General features: G+C 39.2%; 1 protein-coding gene across 1 annotated transcript in view; it reads right to left on the bottom strand.

The window, feature by feature from the left end:
* Window positions 1–1,090: 1,090 nt before the first annotated feature.
* Window positions 1,091–18,824, bottom strand: part of snx33 (sorting nexin 33) — a 61,008-nt gene continuing 43,274 nt past the window's right edge. Inside the window, exon 2 of the mRNA XM_057837468.1 lies at window positions 1,091–16,877. Coding sequence (XP_057693451.1) covers window positions 16,624–16,877 — 254 coding nt within the window. The 3' untranslated portion in view covers window positions 1,091–16,623. The remainder of the gene's footprint in view (window positions 16,878–18,824) is intronic.

The raw sequence follows: 18,824 nt of genomic DNA, 5'->3' as shown, positions 1-18,824 counted from the left end.
GGCAGCGCAGCGCCGTTCCATACTAATGTTATTCCTTCTAATAGAGGGAGAATTAGTAGTTGTGAGACGTTTATGCTGTTGCTTTGTGCTCCACACATATTTCGTTAAGTTTGCTTTCTTTTAGTGGCAATTATGTGTCTCTTGTTGTATTTTGGGTAAGATATGCACAGAGATATATCTGTTATAAAGGCGAGTGGACACAGGCGTTCTTTGGGCTGCGCCGTTTATTGGCTTAAGCTTCTGCAACTCCTTCACAACAAACAGAAGTACGTACGTACTGAAGTGTATCAAATACTTGTTCTCCCCACTGTATCATTTAGTGAAAGCACAACAAAAATAATATTGCTATCTCTCAAAAAAAATAATGTTCACAAAAAGAAAAGCACTTCAGTCTGTAGTAATGAGGCCCTATTCTCACACAGCTAAACAACAATGCAAAGTGAACTGGCATTACTCAGAGTTTGGTCACTCAATTCTTATTATTGTTATTTTTATTCTTCTTATTATTATATTAACTCTACTTTTGATTGAAAATTGTACAAATTTTATTAAAACGAAAATATGAAGAGGGGTTTTAATATAAAATTACTATAACTTGTAACTATAACATTTATCTTTTATCAACTACAACTCTTTCTATCCATAGATCGCTTTAACAGAATGTTAATGTTAATGCCATCTTGCTGATTTGTTATAATAAACAAATACAGCACTTATGTACAGTATGTTGTATGTATATATCCGTCTTGTGTCTTATCTTTCCATTCCAACAATAATTTACAGAAAAATATGGCATATTTTAGAGATGGTTTGAATTGCGATTAATTGCGATTAATTACGATTAATTTTTAAGCTGTAATTAACTTGAGTAAAAATTTTAATCGTTTGACAGCCCTAATTATATTATATTATTAGGGCTGTCAAACGATTTTAATCGAGTTAATCACAGCTTAAAAATGAATTAATCGTAATTAATCGCAATTCAAACCATCTATAAAATATGCCTTATTTTTCTGTAAATTATTGTTGGAATGGAATGATAAGACAAAAGACGGACATATATATTCAACATACAGTACATAAGTACTGTATTTGTTTATTATAACAATAAATCAACAAGATAGCAATAACATTATTAACTGTTAAAGCGATCCATGGATAGAAAGACTTGTAGTTCTTAAAAGACAAATCTTAGTACAAGTTATAGAAATTGTATATTAAAACCCCTCTTAATGTTTTCGTTTTAATAAAATTTGTAAAACTTTCAATCAAAAAATAAACTAGTAGCTCGCCATTGTTGATGTCAATAATTACACATTGGTGCTGAAACCCATAAAATCAGTCGCACCCAAGTGCCAGCAGAGGGCGACAAAACACCCAAAAATACAAGTAACAAGTGCACATGACACTGTGCTGTCATTGTAATTTGTTTGAGCGGGGCATGTGCGTTAAATGCGTCAAATATTTTACCGTGATTAATTTTTTTAAAAAAATAAAAATTACCGCCCATTAACGCGATAATTTTGACAGCCCTATATATTATATTGTATTATATTGTTTTTTTGTTTTTTTTTGTTTTTTTTTTACTTTTGTTCCGTGAAGAATCCAGAAAGGGTTATTTGATTGTGGCTTTTCTGAAAAACAATACATTACATTCAAGCAGAGTGCAGCTACCTTTTGAGATGTGCGAGGGAATGATGATCTGTGTACGTCCATGAATAAACACATTTTTCCTTCATTCTGGAGGGTTCCAGCGATAGGTTGGAGCCCCTACATGCACGGCCGTTTCGTAGCTTTGCCGTTGCAACGACGGGTAGTTATCGATCATAGTTGGCAAGTGTTGTTTATATCATATTCGTGTGGCATATTTATGCAGTGAGGTGACGTATTTGTTTTGTATCTTTGGAATGTGTTGTAAGCCCGACTGAGTGTAAAGTGCTTAGTTGCCGCCACGTTTTGTGGTTAAAATGACCGTGTGTGTGTACGGCATAATTCCGGGTTGTCCAAGCGCATCAGCGCCCGCCCCCACCTTTGTGTTTATTGCACTGTGCAATTCATTTGTGTGTTGTTGATTATTGTGCAGTCAGTTTGCATTGTTTTACATTGGCACTGATATGCTGTTAACCCAAACCTCTAAACCCTCACCCAAAATCCAGATTTTTTTGACATTAGGCATAATCTTCAAGTTAGCGGGGTTTAATTAGTTGGTGGAATTGATTTCAACAAATTCCATGCAGTTTGTCAGTTATTTGTTAGTTTCAGTGCTAAGCTAAACTCGCACGAGTCAATGGTAGTTGAAATCAACTCCATCAACTAATTACACCCCCGTTAACTCGAAGATCAAACCTTATGTAAAAAATTCTAATCTTCCCCTTTAAATTCAATTATCGGAAAGTCAATTACATGCAATGACATTTTTCTGTTGTCATTCTTATGTTGAGGTGGCAAATGAGAAAAAAAATGATAAAAAGTAACTGATTGTAAGATATGCTTGATTGTATGACCATTATACTCTGCTGGTTATATAAGTTTGCTCTCCCACAGCTATTATACGCGCTCTCCCAAGCTATTATGAAGAATACAGTTTTTAGGCCATAATCATGTGCTTACATTTTTATGACCGGCAATTGCTCACATTCTGCTGATAAATAGATACACGCACATATGTTGATTCATCACACAACGTCTCAGTACTTTTCCACCAAGCTACTTCGAGTGCAAATGTGTGTTCAAAACAAAGTTATCTTGCTCGCTCAAGAGTGTGACTGTTAATTTAATCAATGACTAGAATAAGGAACTTGCCCGATCGAAATTGCCACGTTGGACAACAGTGTTGTAACTATATTATGCCCAGCAACAAGCCCTCAATAAAAGTCAGCAGCGCGGGGAGCTCTGAGAGAGACTTTAATGAGACGCTCTTAGTCACGTTGCCCGATCTCAGACCTCTCCCCAAACTGCAGCTTGGTAAAAGTCTACTCTCTGACTCCTGCCTCCTTGTGTCCTGCCTTTGTCACATCGCTCTGGGTCAACAGCTAAATTGAAGAAGGTGTTCTAGACCCAACACTGATAAATTACTTTCAAAGTAACTTAGTAACTTTGACAATAAAGTAATCAGTAAAGTAACTAGATTAGATTTTCATGGAACCTGCAGATGCATGAGTTGGCTTGCATCCATTATTTTTTTCTTTTTTTTTTCTTCTTTTTTTTGAGGAACGATATTTTAAAATTCTGAATTAGTCTCAAAATCATGAAATTGTAAGTATCAAATGTGATACATTGGCAAGAAGGGGTTAAAGGTCTGTGCTGAGTGATCTAGCGCTAGCATAGCATTTGCATTAGCATTAGCCTAATGCTAACAGCGAGCGTCGTCTTAAACTCTTGGACAACTTTTTACATACAGTATATCGCCTATAATTAATAAGTTGCTATTGTCCTTGTAGATGCTACAATAGATGCTCGCCTGTCAATGTTCATTCAAAATAGTTGCAAACCTTTATTTATTTTGGAGTATATATTTTAATTTTACTGACGAAAACATTTGTAGTAAACGTCAACTAAAACTGAACGAATTTAGTCTTGAGTTTTCGTCAACAAAAACTAGACGAAGACAAACACATTTTGAGATGACTAAAGTATGACTAAGCCTAATGAGTATTATCACCCAAAAGATTAAGACGAAATTTAAAATGGCTGTCAAAAACGACACTGCTACGTAGACACAGTTTTGCCATTGAATTTAAAGTAATATACAAAGTACAAAAGCAGAACGTACAGCATCTGAGTTGCTTTTCACCATCTGCTTCTTCACATGCTTAAATTAGAGGAACAGAATGAGTTCAGAGGTCAAGTCTATGTCAGTGGGGTCGGCGGCTTCAGTGGTGAGACAACAAAAGTGTCACAGTATTGCTTCACTTGTCAAAGAAGAAGAGTGATGTGATCGCATCACAGTGTTGCCCGCCCAAAGCTTAACTGTGGGAAAGGAAGGACGACAGTGGGAAAGAGCAGACGACTCAGCGTTTGCAACTTTTCCGTCTTCCAGCCGAACTATGCAGACGCTCTCCCTTTCCTTCACTCAGCATTTTTATCTTTTTTATACATACATCAGCTGCCACTTCCTAGAGCGGCTGTAATGGTTTTACCAGGTGCTCTCGTTGCGCGGGTGCAACCCAACACTTTTTCCCTTTGCAAGGGCTTACGCAAGGGAGTAGTTGAGCGTGCAAAAAAAAAAACTGCGGACCACCTCAAGCATCCAGAAGTATGCAGCAATATCCATCCATTAGATTGTCTATGCTATTCATCTTCCTGAGTAGGGGTGGGAACCTCTTGATACCTCACGATACGATTCGATTTGCGATACAAAGTTCACGATAACGATGATATGGCGATACGATTATCGATACATTCAGGAAATCATTCTAGGACATTCTACAAAACAACTAATAAATAGAAAAAGAAACTTCTGCTGTGAATTGGAATGAGTTTATCACTAGTAGACGTCCAATCCATTTGAAGTGGGAGGGATGGCAGCGAATGAACCGGATTGAACGTCTATGGCCGTCAGTGGCAGCCAATGCCAGGCATTGAGGTAATTTTAGGCCATTTCAGGTCATTACTTGTTGATTTTCAGTTACTTTCTGTTGATTTTGGGGTATTTCATGGGTCGCTTCCTGTTTATTTTGAGTTAACGAACAGGAAGTGACCCGCAAATCTCCCAAATGATTTGGCAGTGACTCAAACTCAACGCCAAATGACCTGTAAATGCACTAAAATGAACAAAAAGCGACCTGTAAATGCCCCGAAAATCGGAAAAAATGATTGTGAATGCCCTGGTTTCAAATGAACAAACGTTCCCAGTCTAAATGGATTGGGCGTCGAGCACCGTCAATGGCAGCCACTCTCACTTCTATGGTCATCAGTGACAGCCAATGCCTGGCAACAAGGTAATTTTGGGCCATTTCAGGTCATTACTCGTTATTTTCAGTCATTCTGGTTGATTTTGGGGCATTTTATGGGTCACTTCCTGTTAATTTTGGGTTACAGAACAGGAAGTGAGCCGGGAATGAATAGGCAGTGACTCAAACTCAACAGGAAATTACCTGTAAATCCCCTCAAATGAACAGAAAGTGACCTGTAAAAGCCCCAAAAATCGGAAAGAGTGACAGTGAATGTTCCGTTCATTCGCCCTTCCCTGTCTTCACAGACTGGGCATCCAACGCCGTCAATGGAAGCCATATAGTTAACTGAGACACTATCATGGTCGACGATTTTGGTAGCAACTTGTTGGTTCCTTTTATTTTTTAAACATTGACACATTTTTAAAACGATATCTCGATTCTTGGCAGGAGCATATCGATAACCTTTTAGGATACAAAGTATCATGATATATCACCATTTCGATATTTTGTCACACTCCTATTCATGAGGGTTCTGGCTGGGATGGAGAACGGATCTGTCACCAGTCAATCACTGATGTCCAGACACTGCACATCATTTTTGCAGCTCAGGCCTACTTCATGTTCCATGCGTGTACTGAGTTTGGGCAAAATATCTGTATTTGGGGGTGGGGGGGTGATATTACAGAAATGTTGTATTATTATGTCAATATTGGCATTCGTGGTATTTAAAGCAACACTTGGTAACTTTTCATTTTTAGTCGATTTTAGCGACGTTGGTGGACAAAAGCAGTAGTGTTTTGCCTTTAGGAAGACTTCCCATGAGGACCAGCACACATCCGCACAGTGTAGTAAAATCATGATGGTCGCTTGCAGATGAATTAAAAAACATTTCTGTTTCCAGTGGCTGTGTGAAAGATGAAAAGTAATAATTGTTTAGTTGTGACCAAACAATAGCATATGACGGTTAGCAACTGTTTTGCTTAGTGTGGCCAATCCCTCGACCCGTCCAGTTTGGGGGCGGGGTGGTGGGGGGGTGGTGATACGTCACGTCAGCGAGTGAAAGCCGGGCCAATGTTTAGTCTGTATATCCTAGTAGCCGCTAGAGCAGGGCGGTAAACAGAAAATTTACCGTCACCGAAATTCTTCACAATGACAGACGTAATTTTGACCATGTCAGCAAATTCGGTAATTTAATAAAACAAGAAAATATAGTCTTTTCATCCCGCTTTGACTCTGTGTTGTTCGGCTATGTTCATTCCCCTTTAAGAAAGCAGACAGTGTGCTTACGTATGGAGTCACGTGGTTTTCAGGAAGACAAACAAACAGAAGCCCGGTAGGCTAACGCCAGCGGCTAACGCTACAGGTAAACGGGATGGAGTCGGGCTTAAGTTAGCTTCTCCAAACTATCACCCGACATTAAGTAAACTTTTGGCGGGTTCCAGACGGGCTTTCACCCGCTGTCCTCCCTGGTTCTCACGATTTCAGGAGAGGATGCTTTCAGTGCTTTCTTCTGGTAGCCAAGCCACAGGCTAACGCTAGTGGCTAACAGCGGCTACAAAAGAACGTGAAAGAGTCGGATAACGGCTCTAACCTTGTCGAAACGGCTGAAATTAATGAGTGGAGTGGGCACGGACTTCATGTAGCAATTATTTTTGTCGCGTAAATCTGTGTGATTTCTCTGAAAGCTTTCATGATGGTAAAGCACTCAGCCTAAAGTATAATCCAACAGTGAAGCCTATACATAATATGACAGTTTAATGGCCACAGCTATTTTTCTGTATGTGTTTGCTTTATTCTTCCATCATAAAACCTTAAATATTTCATTGGCATCAGAGCAATACAAAAAAAACCTGAAACCTTGACGTAAACACTTGTGTTGAATAATTATGTCATAGCAGACATTACCAATAAATTGTCTGAAGTGTACTGTTAAAGCTGCAAGTCATTTGTGTTAGAATGACGTTTGCACAGTCGTCATATTGATTTTTATAATGTTGTACATTTTTCAAGTCATACAAGCTGTTATAAATGTTCACACTAGAATTCTTATCGTTTACAAGATTTTTTTAAATACTTAATGTTTAGACTGCATGTGCAATTGTTAAATTGAAAGCTGGTAAACAAATTTAACGAGAAATGGTTAATTTGTATTCAATGCATTGATTTAAAATGTCAAATTATATAACAGTCCGCTTGGGCGAATTCATTGCCATTTATCGTTATCGAGGTAAATCTGCTCAATTTATCGTGATACGTACTTAAGGCCATATCGCCCAGCCCTAGTAGCCGCCAGGGGCGGACTGGGACTAAAAAGCAGCCCTGGACTTTGACTCAGCCCAGCCCACAAGAATCACTATACGAAGGGGAAACACAGACCCCCTAGGGGGGTCCGGGGGCATGCCCCCCAAGGGGCGATTTAAAAAACATTTTTTAAACATTTTATTGTAAAATGCATCAATTTCGTGCACTTTGAGAGAAAATGAAGAAAATGTGTCTAGCCTGTGACTCTCTGACTTGGGGCACTTAAAGTACTGCAAGGCTGAACTGGAGTTGGGTTAATTTTCTGGTCTAGCTCTATGGTCAACCTGAATAAACAAATGAAATAATTTATTTCGTGTAATTTAAGTTTTATGTATCCAATGGATTATAATATATCTCTATATATCTCTGTCTATAAAATGATTTCATTGTTTATGCCATAATTCAGTGGTCTCCAAACTATTCCACATAGGGCCGCAGCGCTTAGGATTTAATTCCTACATAACAAGACAACACCTATGCACCAATCTGGTGTCTTAAAAGTGTAATCAGTTGATTGCAGTCAGGTGCTGCTTGTTTTAGCAGAAACTTCATTGGTTAAACTGTTGGTACTCGATGGTTGAAACAAAAACCAGGGCCACAGCGGCACTTGAGGACCGGTTTGGAGACCCCTGCTATAATTAATCTTGCCATACAAATAATAAATTTCAATGAAAATACAATAAACATTTCAAGACAAATCCTGTATACATAACCTTTATTGGAAAGTATTAACCAGAAAACAAAACGATATATAAATGATTAAAAATATATGTCATATCAATTTAACTACCTAAACTTTAAAGTGAAACCATTCATTTTATTAATATTTTGTTATATTTCTTCTGCATTAATATTGCTGCTGCGTGTGCATACGTTGTTTTACATCTAAAATATTTTTTCTGAGGAGAATGATAGTAGGACTAGCTAACTTGACACGATTGCAATCGGGTACATGGACTCACTGGCACTAACCCTTTAATTGTCATTTATTTCATTTAAAATGTAGCTACCTGGTGGATAACAATTGCCAGTACACCGAGCAAGTGACCCTCTTCATCCCTTTTTACTTGCCCTGCGCTTGTCTGAGGAACTTCCACCAGCTTGTCATTGCCCCCTTCCTCTTCTTTTCTCTCTCCCTGTACCGGTTGCACGTCACAGAGCGGCTCCCGCTCCCCCTCTCACCATCGCCGGGGGCTGGGCTGCTTTTACCCGACCTGGCCGTTGCAGCCAGACTGCTGCTTGCGAAAATATTTGTCAACTTATGACATTTTAATGCTTCGCTCTCCAGTTTCTTTAATTTTTTTCTCCCTAACCTTCTCCGCGCCACCCTTCTCTTTTTCTTTTTTGCCACCATTAACGCTCGTCGCTATTTTGCTTGCAGAAGGAACCAATGAAGGCTACTCAGTGCTTTCTTCGTTCTTCTAACAGCCAGGCGCATTGCTGCCACCTGTCGGATTGGATGCGAACTGTAGATAATCAGAGGCTAGGGGGGATAAAAACAGTGATGAATAATGAATGGCGGCCGCCGGCCGTCCAGTGCACCGGCCGTTCTGTGATCCTCCAGAACCCACAGATTACCAGTCCGCCCCTGGTAGCCGCCCTTTCTTTTTCCTCCTCAGACAAAATTTTTTGTTTCTATTGCTTTGCCAACCTTGCAGAATTTGCGCGAAAACGTTAGCATCGACTTCCGTCTTTATAACGAATGGGAAAAGGGGGAAGTGACTTATGCCGTAAAGCAGCACATTTGCAGTTTTATTTTTTGTGTGGCAGGGTTCCTGCCACCCTCCTCAAAGTTAATTAGTGCCGGTGAAAGCGATACAGACCCCCTCGAGATATAAAAGAGGTGTTATTCAACTAGTCGTCAGTCGACAAATCACAAATGTTATAAAAATATTTTTATAAGGTTGAAAAGTTAACTAGTGTTGCTCTAACCAATTGCCTGCCACTATGCCGCCCAATTCATTTAAAATTGGAGGACTGGCTGTGAACTGGCAATGAATGATCGCTGCCAACCTCTCCCAGTCAAAATGGATTGGACGTGTAGGCCCCTCAATAGGAGCCAATTAGTTAAATTAGTGCCCTATAGAGCAGTGATCCCTAACCACCGGGCCGAGCACCGATACCGATCTGTGGCGCATTTGCAACTGGGCCACAAAGAAATAATTTAAAAAAAAATTTTTTACAACCGCAATCTGGCCTGTGCCACTTGACACATCAATATGCCTGTCTTCTCTATTGACTGAGTAGAGATTGGTGTACGTCTCCCTCTAGTGGTTGGCCACCATTACTGGGGTGTTTGCACACTTATAGACCCTACTCACGTGACGTCACAGCCACGCCCCCGCGCCATGTTGTCCGGATACTCGTCATGTTAATGCATTAGCGCTTCGTAAATTCCTCCTATTATGGCGTGTTTTTCTGCTCGTTAACATTAATAATCAAAATGGTGAAGTCGTGTGTGGCGGTCGGTTGCAAAAACAGAGAAGATAGACGGAGAGACTTGAATTTTTACCGTATTCCGAGAGACCCGAAGAGGAGACCGAGATTGACTGCTGCAATTCGACGAGAAAACTGGGCTCCAATCGACTACCACAGATTATGTATTAGTCATTTTATATCTGGTAAGATGCATTTAATATATATTTAGAGGGTTTTGGGCTGACAACCACAATTAAGATCATTGCTAGGCTAATCGCCGACAACATACACTCAGACGTTGTGAATGAACTACCTGAAAATATATAATTATAAGGGGATAATCAGACAGTTGTCATACAATTAATTTACAATTTCACTATTGAGGTCAAAAGCCAAAAAATAAATTCAACTAGGGACAATCTGGAGTAGTGCTATCGCACTTCATATTTATTACATATTATAAATGTATATAGTGAGAGTGCTATCGCTAAACCATATAAACATTAAAAGCCCTAGCTCCATTGACAAATAATATGAAATACATTAGACTTGACAGTGGATGTTAGCAAGAACAAAAGATTTTGAATTGAAAATTTCGTAACTCACCTTCCGAGCACAAGATTCCTGCCGAATTTTCGTGTACGAGGACCTGTTTCACCCAACCAGCAACGTAGCATTTATAAGCCTCCAAGCTCTTAAAGTTTTTCAAACTTTCGTGAGAATAGGCTGATTTTGTGTGGACAAGATAGTTGTAAATATCAGGATATCAGATGTCAGGCGAAGCCAGCGGGTCGAAAACATCGATTTAGGGATCAAATACGGATCTGGCGAATGGATAAACGGAAGCTTTTCCACGTAACGCCTTTTATGCAACGCATCCAATGAGTTTACAGCGTCAGATAACACCGGGGCTTCCATGAATTGCTCTATAACTTGCTCGACTAATTGAAAACAATGAGAAAAGGTCTAAAAAAATAGGTACAATATGGCGGCCGGAAACAGCGACACGCCCATTTTGTGACGTAGGTGAGTAGGGTCTATAGCAGCCCAGCGTCAGTCAACGAAAACAATAACATTTGCTGCTGTTGGCTGTGTGCGGCGACGTCTTTGGACAGCTTTTTATGGGGAAAACGCCACCTGCTGAGCCAGAAGAGGAGCCTACAACCTAGTCTACTCTGCATTATATGTGGCTAAAAGCTAGCAAACGAGGCAACAAAAGCAAATGCGCTGAGAGTAACATACCTCGTGGCGAACTGTATTGCCAAAGCCAAGAAACCTTTCATGATTGTAGAACTCATTATGCCAAGGATATTTGCCGTCAAGTTTCAGGAGAGGCCACTGTTAAAAAAGGTTGATTCAGCGTATGGTGAGTTACATTTTCCCTGCACTTGATTTTCTTTTGTAGCCCAGTCCTGTTATTTTATATTTATCGTCATTGTCTATCACATATTGCCAGTCCATGAAAAAAATCGCCAACATGACACCGGTCCATGGTGCAAAAAAGTTTAGGGACCACTGCTATAGAGGGTTAAGACCACCGCAGGGCTGATGATGCCGAATTTTGACACAGGAGCACATTATTTAATTTTCCCTAATTTCCAATGGGACAATATAATGTTTGAACATTTCCAAAGATGGCCCTACAAGCCCTTCACGGGATGTGCCAAAAATAATAATGAACAAGTAACTTTGCAATAGTAGGTCCAAAATTATACATTTCCTCCAATATTTGCACTAGATGACATTTCCTCTGGTGAGTAACCCGACGTCATGGCCACTACTCATGTTACATTTTTCAAACATGTAGCTGGGATTCGTGCGCAAGCACATACAAGGAGAAAATCATTAAAGTCAATCACACTGGTTTTTATCTTCATGGATATTAAAAAACTTAAAATGACTTGCATTTGAAATTAAAATTCTGAAATCCCAAACTCAAATAACATAAAATGCAATACACTTTTTTCCCTTCTCTGTTGAAACGGATTAGTTAACAGGTTGTAACTTTGTAGCATTGCATGTTAGCATTAAGCTAGCAGACCTTCACATGGTAATGTGTTATGGTTTAATATACTGTATGTGTAATTCCCTTTGGTTTATGTTTAACTGGAAGTGGCAATAAACACTTTAAAGCCTCTTATTAAAGAATTTTTCAAAAATTGCTTTCTGCTGTTAAGTGTAAAACTACTGTCTAGTAGTTATTGTACCATAAAAATTGGCCATGACACATCTCAAATCTTTAAAAAACTTCCCTAGTGACTTTCATAAGTCAAGTTACAATTGTACGTACTGTACCTTATTTCCTCCACAGCGTCTTTTCACTTGATGACATTTCCTCCTGTGAGCCAAATGACATCATCGCCGCTCCTAATGTTCCATTCCCCAAATGAAAGAAACAAGCATCTGGGATTTAAGTGGAATGTGTGAAAGCATGTGGATGATTTTCAAGGAGGAGATCATTAACTGTATACAATTTAAGTCTTGGAAAAAACACATATTTTCTCCCCCAAAAATTATACATTAAATCTCCTGAATTAGCTAATTAGGTACAACCTCAAATTTACGTCTACACAATTGCGGCGTTCTCTTGATATTACTCATTTAATTCCTATAAAAAAGTCTTTATATCATGTAAGTGTAAAAATGAGTGTTAACCTAACGTCAGTAGCATTTAATCGGTATTATAGGCTGAATACTGAAAATATTACTAAAACAGGCCTGGCTATACAGTATATTTTAGCTTTAGCAGTATATCATCTAAACTCTATGTAAATAACCGCTAGCTTGCAATTGCGCTAAGTATATGTGTTTATGCAATTTTTTTTTTTTAATTCATCACAACAAACCTTTTTTTTCACGTTTATGCACCTCTTGTATCTTCTTTCTTTTTAAAATGCAACCCGGAGGGCTTTTGTCCTTTCATGACTTTGCTCGTTTGCGGAGGATTGCATAAAAATAACACCTTCAGGTAGTCTTTGGGATAAGAGACTGTGGTGAAATTGCCGCATCACAGGAAACATTGAAACGGCCAGAAGGCACATTAGACATGTGATTTCATTAATATTTAAAGACTTATTACTATACGTATTGATGTTCTTTTGTTTTATTTTCTTGTATAATTTTTTCGAATACTGCTATTACCAAATATTATTTGAAAAAAATTTTCTTGACGCCCTTTTGTACGCTGTGACGGCCCTAGCGTTTGCCTTACTCACCCTATGGACCGCACGGGTCTGGCCACGGATGCCTATGAATTGTTCTAAATGAGATACAAGTACTGTATGGTCTACTGTATCAAATGTATCTGTGAGGTCTAGTAAAAGAAGCTCAGCTGGGTTTCCATTATCCACAGAAAGGTTTTTAACAGTGCTGTCTCAGTACTGTGTCACTTCCTGTTGATATCCAGTCACTTCTTGTTGATTTTGGGGCATTTTGAGGTCACTTCCAGTTGATTTGAGGGCATTTTGGGGTGCTTCTTGTCAGTTTTGTGGCATTTTGGGGATCACTTCCTGTTGATTTGGGTCATTGGGAATTCACTTTTTGATAATTTGGGGGTATTCTGGAATCACTTCCTGTTGATGTGGGGAATGGACAGCTTTTATGCCAGTGAAATGAATGGTGAATAGAGCCATTGGAAATGAAAAGGAGGTTTTGGCCTTTAGAAAAGATTGGGTACGTTTTTGGCAAAACCATATCCAACCCTGAGTGTCCTGATTTTTTTCAGGTGCAAAACATGAGATTTGGTCAAAAAATTTACGACAAGTAGTGTTTTGAAATTTCTGTTTTTTTCCCTTTGTTTTACAAAACGCCAGCATTTTTGGCTGAACAGTATTTTTTTTTTTGCGTGTCAAACAAAGACAGCGTGCGTCATGCGAGAATTCTGGTCGTTTTGGTGTTGAACAGTGTCGTTGGGTCAAACGGTTTTGCCAGGGTGGCGTGCCAGAGAAACACCAATGAAAAAAAAAAAAGGAAATATTGTAGATGGTTGCATCAGTGCCATTTACTGGATTTGGTAGGGCACAATCGCACTTGCCCCAAATGCAACTGATATGTGAAATTGTGAAGACAAGACAACAAACCAATTTTTGTTGTTGTTGTTTGTTTTATTAAAAAGTTTCTATGTCCCCTTCCCTTGAACCAAGTAAGGAATGACTCAGCATTTTTTGACTTCCTGTAAACTCTCAAAATCCGCACATCCGCAATTTGTTTAGCCATCTCACCACAAGCTTAACACCAACTTTCATTCCAAAGGATATTTTCACCTTAAACCTTTTCTATTCTGTATTTTTCAGAGTCTGCCTGCACATTTTCCCCACACAAGGACAGATTAAATTATAAAAGCAGAAAGAAAAATGAGCTCCGCAGTAGAAAAAAAAAAGACGCAGGAAAATTCGGACTTGTGGGAGAAACTGCCAGAAAAAAATGGTCAAAGGATATTTTTCAAAAAACGAAGATGGTAACATTTGGATGTGTTCACTTTAGGAAGCCGAATTGGCGCTTTGGAATGTCGCGATTTCTAAACAAGCACAGCGGAATGTCAATCCCAAACACACAGAAAATTTTCATCCACATCACGGGCCATCAAAAACATTCAAGCGACAACAAATGTGTCTGAAAAAAACACAAACATACTCTCGACTTAACAAAAGAACATTTGTTTTTCTTTTCTAACAAATAAAAAGCGCCATTTTTAATCACATCCTGTAAAAAACATGCTTCAATACCCTATGTTTATTTCCAGCTAGCGTTTTTTTGCACAATAACACAACTTCCTAAAATGTACTTTCCTACCAAGTCACGCACTTTGGTTTAATTCAGTTCAGTTCGTTTTTGTGTTAGAAAATTACGAAAGCTTGATGGTAATAATTCACTCCTAGCCCTCCCAGTTCAAATGGATCGACCTTTTAGCCCCATCGATGGCAGTGAACGAGTTAACCACTTTAAGGCACTTTGGTAACATTTGGATTAGTCGCCGTTCCACACACAGTGCGATGTGAGTTAAAAAGATGTGATGCTAACAGTTCATTTGAGGGACAGACAACACCATTGCTCAAAGTATTTAAGCATGCAAATTTCTTTGTCTTTTGGATAATTTGCTAAATCAATTTTAACAAAACAAAAAAATGACACCGTTTACAAAGGTAGCCATTTTGTGACATCAGTTAAAGCAACCCACATACACACACACACACAAGACTCAAGCGCAGGTGCATGTAATAATGGTCTAATGACATCATATTGAAGGGGGGGGCAATCTAGGATTCTCGCATTTGATTGGCTAAAATAGTACAGGCATTGATTAAATGGCAGCTGTCATTTAATCTTAATGAGTGCAATGGACAGAATATTTTATCAGGTGAAAAATGAAATGCTCCATTTATATAGCTAGCTAGCTAGCTAGCTAGCTATATAGATGCTAGTGCTCAGCACGTAATTTTTTCTGTGCATAGGTTACATACAGTGAATAAAATAAGTATTTCAACACCCTGCTATTTTGCTTAGAAATCATGGAGGGGCTGAAATTTTCATTGCAGGTGCATGTCCACTGTGAGAGAGATAATCTAAAAACAATAATCCAGAAATCACAATGTATGATTTATTAACAATTTATTTGTGTGATACAGCTGCAAATAAGTATTTGACCACCTTAGAAACGAATGTTAATATTTTGTACAGTAGCCTACGTTGCCTTTAGTTTTTCACCAGGTTTGCACAAATTACAGGAGGGATCTTGGCCCACCCATCAGTCAGGTTTCTGGGCTATACCTAAAAAACACGGAGTTTGAGCTCCCTCCAAAGGTTTTCTATTGGAGACCGGCTAGGCCATGCTAGAACCTTGTTATGCTTCTTACAGAGTCACTCCTTGGTTTCTCCTGGCTGTGTGCGTTGGGTCATTGTCATGTTGGAAGACCCAGGCACGACCCATCTTCAATGCTCTGACTAAAGGAAGGAGGTTGTTCCCATAATCTTACTGTACAGGGCCCTAGTCATGCTTTCTTCAATACAGTGCACTCGTCCTGTCCCAGACACAGAAAAACACCCCCAAAGCAAGATGCTACCACTCCCATGCTTCACAGTAGGGATGGTGTTCTTGTTCTAGTACTCATCATTCTTTTTCCTCCAAACACAGTTAGTGGAATTATGACCAAGGACAGGTGTCTTTATGCTGCTATCGACTTCAAACAAGTCATTCAGGGTAATATATGGAGTGGAGATGGACTTTTAATAGGCGGACGAAGAGGTCTTTCAGGGTCAGAATTCTAGCTGATCGACAGGTGTTGAAATACTTATGCAGCTCTATCACACGTACAAATTGTTTAAAAAAAAACATGCATTGTGATTTCTGGATTTTTGTTTTGAGATTATGTCTCTCACAGTGGACATGCACCTACGATGAAAATTCAGACTCCTCCATGATTTCTAAGAGTGAGAACTTGCAAAATAGCAGGGTGTTAAAATACTTATTTTCTTCACTGAATACGGTGAGTGTGCTATGCCCTAGCCCAACTCCGGCCCCCGTGCAATGGATCCAAAATTGCATGACAAATGGATCCAAATTGCAATATGGGGAAAACAATCGACAACAAACAACCAATCAGATGATGAGGATTTACTCAGGTCTCATATAATTGCATTTATTTTTGTTTTTCTCCACTATAACACACCGGAACTCTAAAATTGTTTTTTTTCCATTTGATTAAATAAGATTCTTTCCGCTGGGATGCACATGGTATAGGTGTTGTCTGTCCCTTTAATGCATTACCTGCCATTGACTGCAATAGAGGTTCAATCCATTTGGACGTCTATCAACGTCATTGGCAGCTAATGCGTTTAAGAAAGAAAATGACATTCTATCGTGACGACAAAGAGAAGGGGACTGAACCCGTTTAACGTAATGTTATCATACCTTAAATTATGTAAATTAAACAATACGCCGTAACGTTGTCTGATATGTAATAGGTGCACAGTAAGTCTCACAGAATCCGAAGCGTCCTCTGGTTTGCAGTCCTTAAAGACACTCGTACATGCGCAACGTGCGCTCCAGTTGCTGCACCACGCGCTGGTAGAAGGCGATCTGCTCCCTGAGGTACGCCTGCATCATGTCCTTAAAGTCCACTTCACGCTGTCGGTGGAAGTGGCTCATCTCGGCCTGCAGCGCAAAGCCCACCGTCCGGCAGCGCTTGCGGATGCCGTCCGCCTCGTCCTGGTCCATCTTGCCCTCGTCCGTCATACGCTGACTCTCTTTCACCTTGGCAAAGGCACCTTTGGGTGATAAACAAACAGATTTGTTATATTCATTCATCATCAAACTGAGGTAAACGGGTCATTCTGGAATTGGAGTACCCGTTGAAATGCAATTTATTTTCTTGTCCCGCCACCCTCAATGACCAAATTCAATTTGAAATAAAACAGTTCAAATGAAATTTAAATGTAACTCATGTAACTGTTAGAACATTTGTTTAATGACTATAATTATTCAACCATGAATTAGTATTCATGGAATCGGTGTCCCACAACGTGCATGTAACCCTGTTACCATAAACATTTTATTATAGTATAACGAAAGCAGTGAATCACAATACCCTTAATTTGTCATCATCTGACAGTTTTGAAAAAGAATGGCAAGGGAAAGTTTCTGCTCTCTCGCACTGCTATTTTTCATAGATATATGTTTTTATAGAATAATTTCTTACTCAACCTTATGCAACCCTGTTGCACATGAGCAGGATAGGATTTTTTTTTTCTTCACATACAGTATTAACAAAAGTTTGTATTCTTAGTCAGCAGTAACAGCTACCTTATTAACAGCAGAGATAGCTAGCTTCTACTCTTGAGAAAAAGCTACAATTTGTACATTTTATAACCAGTGCTTAATTTGTAAATCATAAGGTGCCGGAATGCAAAGTACATATGACAACGCAGGGTTGACGGGACGGACAGAGGTCCCGGAATATAAGCAGAAATGGTGCTGAAACAACATGCAAATGCCCACCTGACATGCTGTGGGACTTATGAGCCTCAATTTCAGATAATAATAATAATAATACATTGTATTTCTAGAGCGCTTTTCAAGCCACACAAAGACGCTTCACAAGAGAGATGGAATCATAGTACCAGCAAGACAATCATAAAAAAAATAAAAGCATAATATCCATGGTATGAATGGTATGACAACAATTTAAAATTATTTAGGCTTTTTTGATATTTATTTGATATTTTATTACCTATTATTGATAGTTTAGACAAAATATGATTCCAGAACACTATGGGTAGGTTTATACTGCAGTCTTAAAGCACAATTCCGATTTTTTATCATATCTGTTTTTTAGCCGTGCCCGTTCAGGCTGCTTTTGTCCATTGAGCACGTTCAAGTATTACGTACGCATGTGCACTAATTCGCAGTCTGACCAGCACAGAGCAAACTGACCTGCATGCGCAGAAGCATATATTAGCATATATTTTGATTTTCAAAAAGAGGACACAAATAACAGACATTAATAATCCCCGTTTAGTGTTATATTCAAAGTTTATATGGATTGATGGAACACGTGCACACACTGTGAGTGCATGCGTTCTACTTCTACGCTCAGTTAGCCCTGGCTCGGCCATGTAAGCAATACGGAAATATTGCTTATTTAGTGCACAGAAGGAAAACCGAGCATTATCAGGCTTATCCTTTTCTTCACTTAATTTCTTTTTTTTTACTGTGGTCAAGCCCGCCTCCTGCGTAAAAGCCAAGTTCAAGCTAGACGCTAACGCTAATGCACAGCTACATCGCAGCCGTCCTGCCAGCCGCTCTTGCTCTTTGCTGACGTAATTGCTGCATGAATTCTGATTTGGGAGACTTGACATTTCGCCGCAACACTCTGGAAAAATGTGGCCCAGATCGGATTTAAACCACATACGAAAGTGACCCAGATTGGATTTGAAAAGGTTCACTTCCATGCACCTTGTCTCGTTCAGACTGTCAACTTAATGCCTCACTCGAGGGAAAACATGAAAAAATTGAATTTGTGCATTTAGACCTGCGGTCATAACCTAGCCTTTGAGAGCACATCATACACTGACACAAACCATTAATTACAAAGAAATGAGTTCAGTGCTTCTTGCTAAGAATGATAGTGTAGTAGAAGCACTAGCAACATTCATGAATACTTGTAGTATATCTCATGGATTGTATACTCCACAAACTCGACATTTCAACGCTGT

This window comes from Corythoichthys intestinalis, chromosome 5 (genome assembly GCF_030265065.1).
Source record: "Corythoichthys intestinalis isolate RoL2023-P3 chromosome 5, ASM3026506v1, whole genome shotgun sequence".
Lineage (NCBI taxonomy): Eukaryota > Metazoa > Chordata > Actinopteri > Syngnathiformes > Syngnathidae > Corythoichthys > Corythoichthys intestinalis.
Note: the sequence above shows the minus strand (reverse complement) of the source record. Positions and strands in the feature narration are given on the sequence as shown.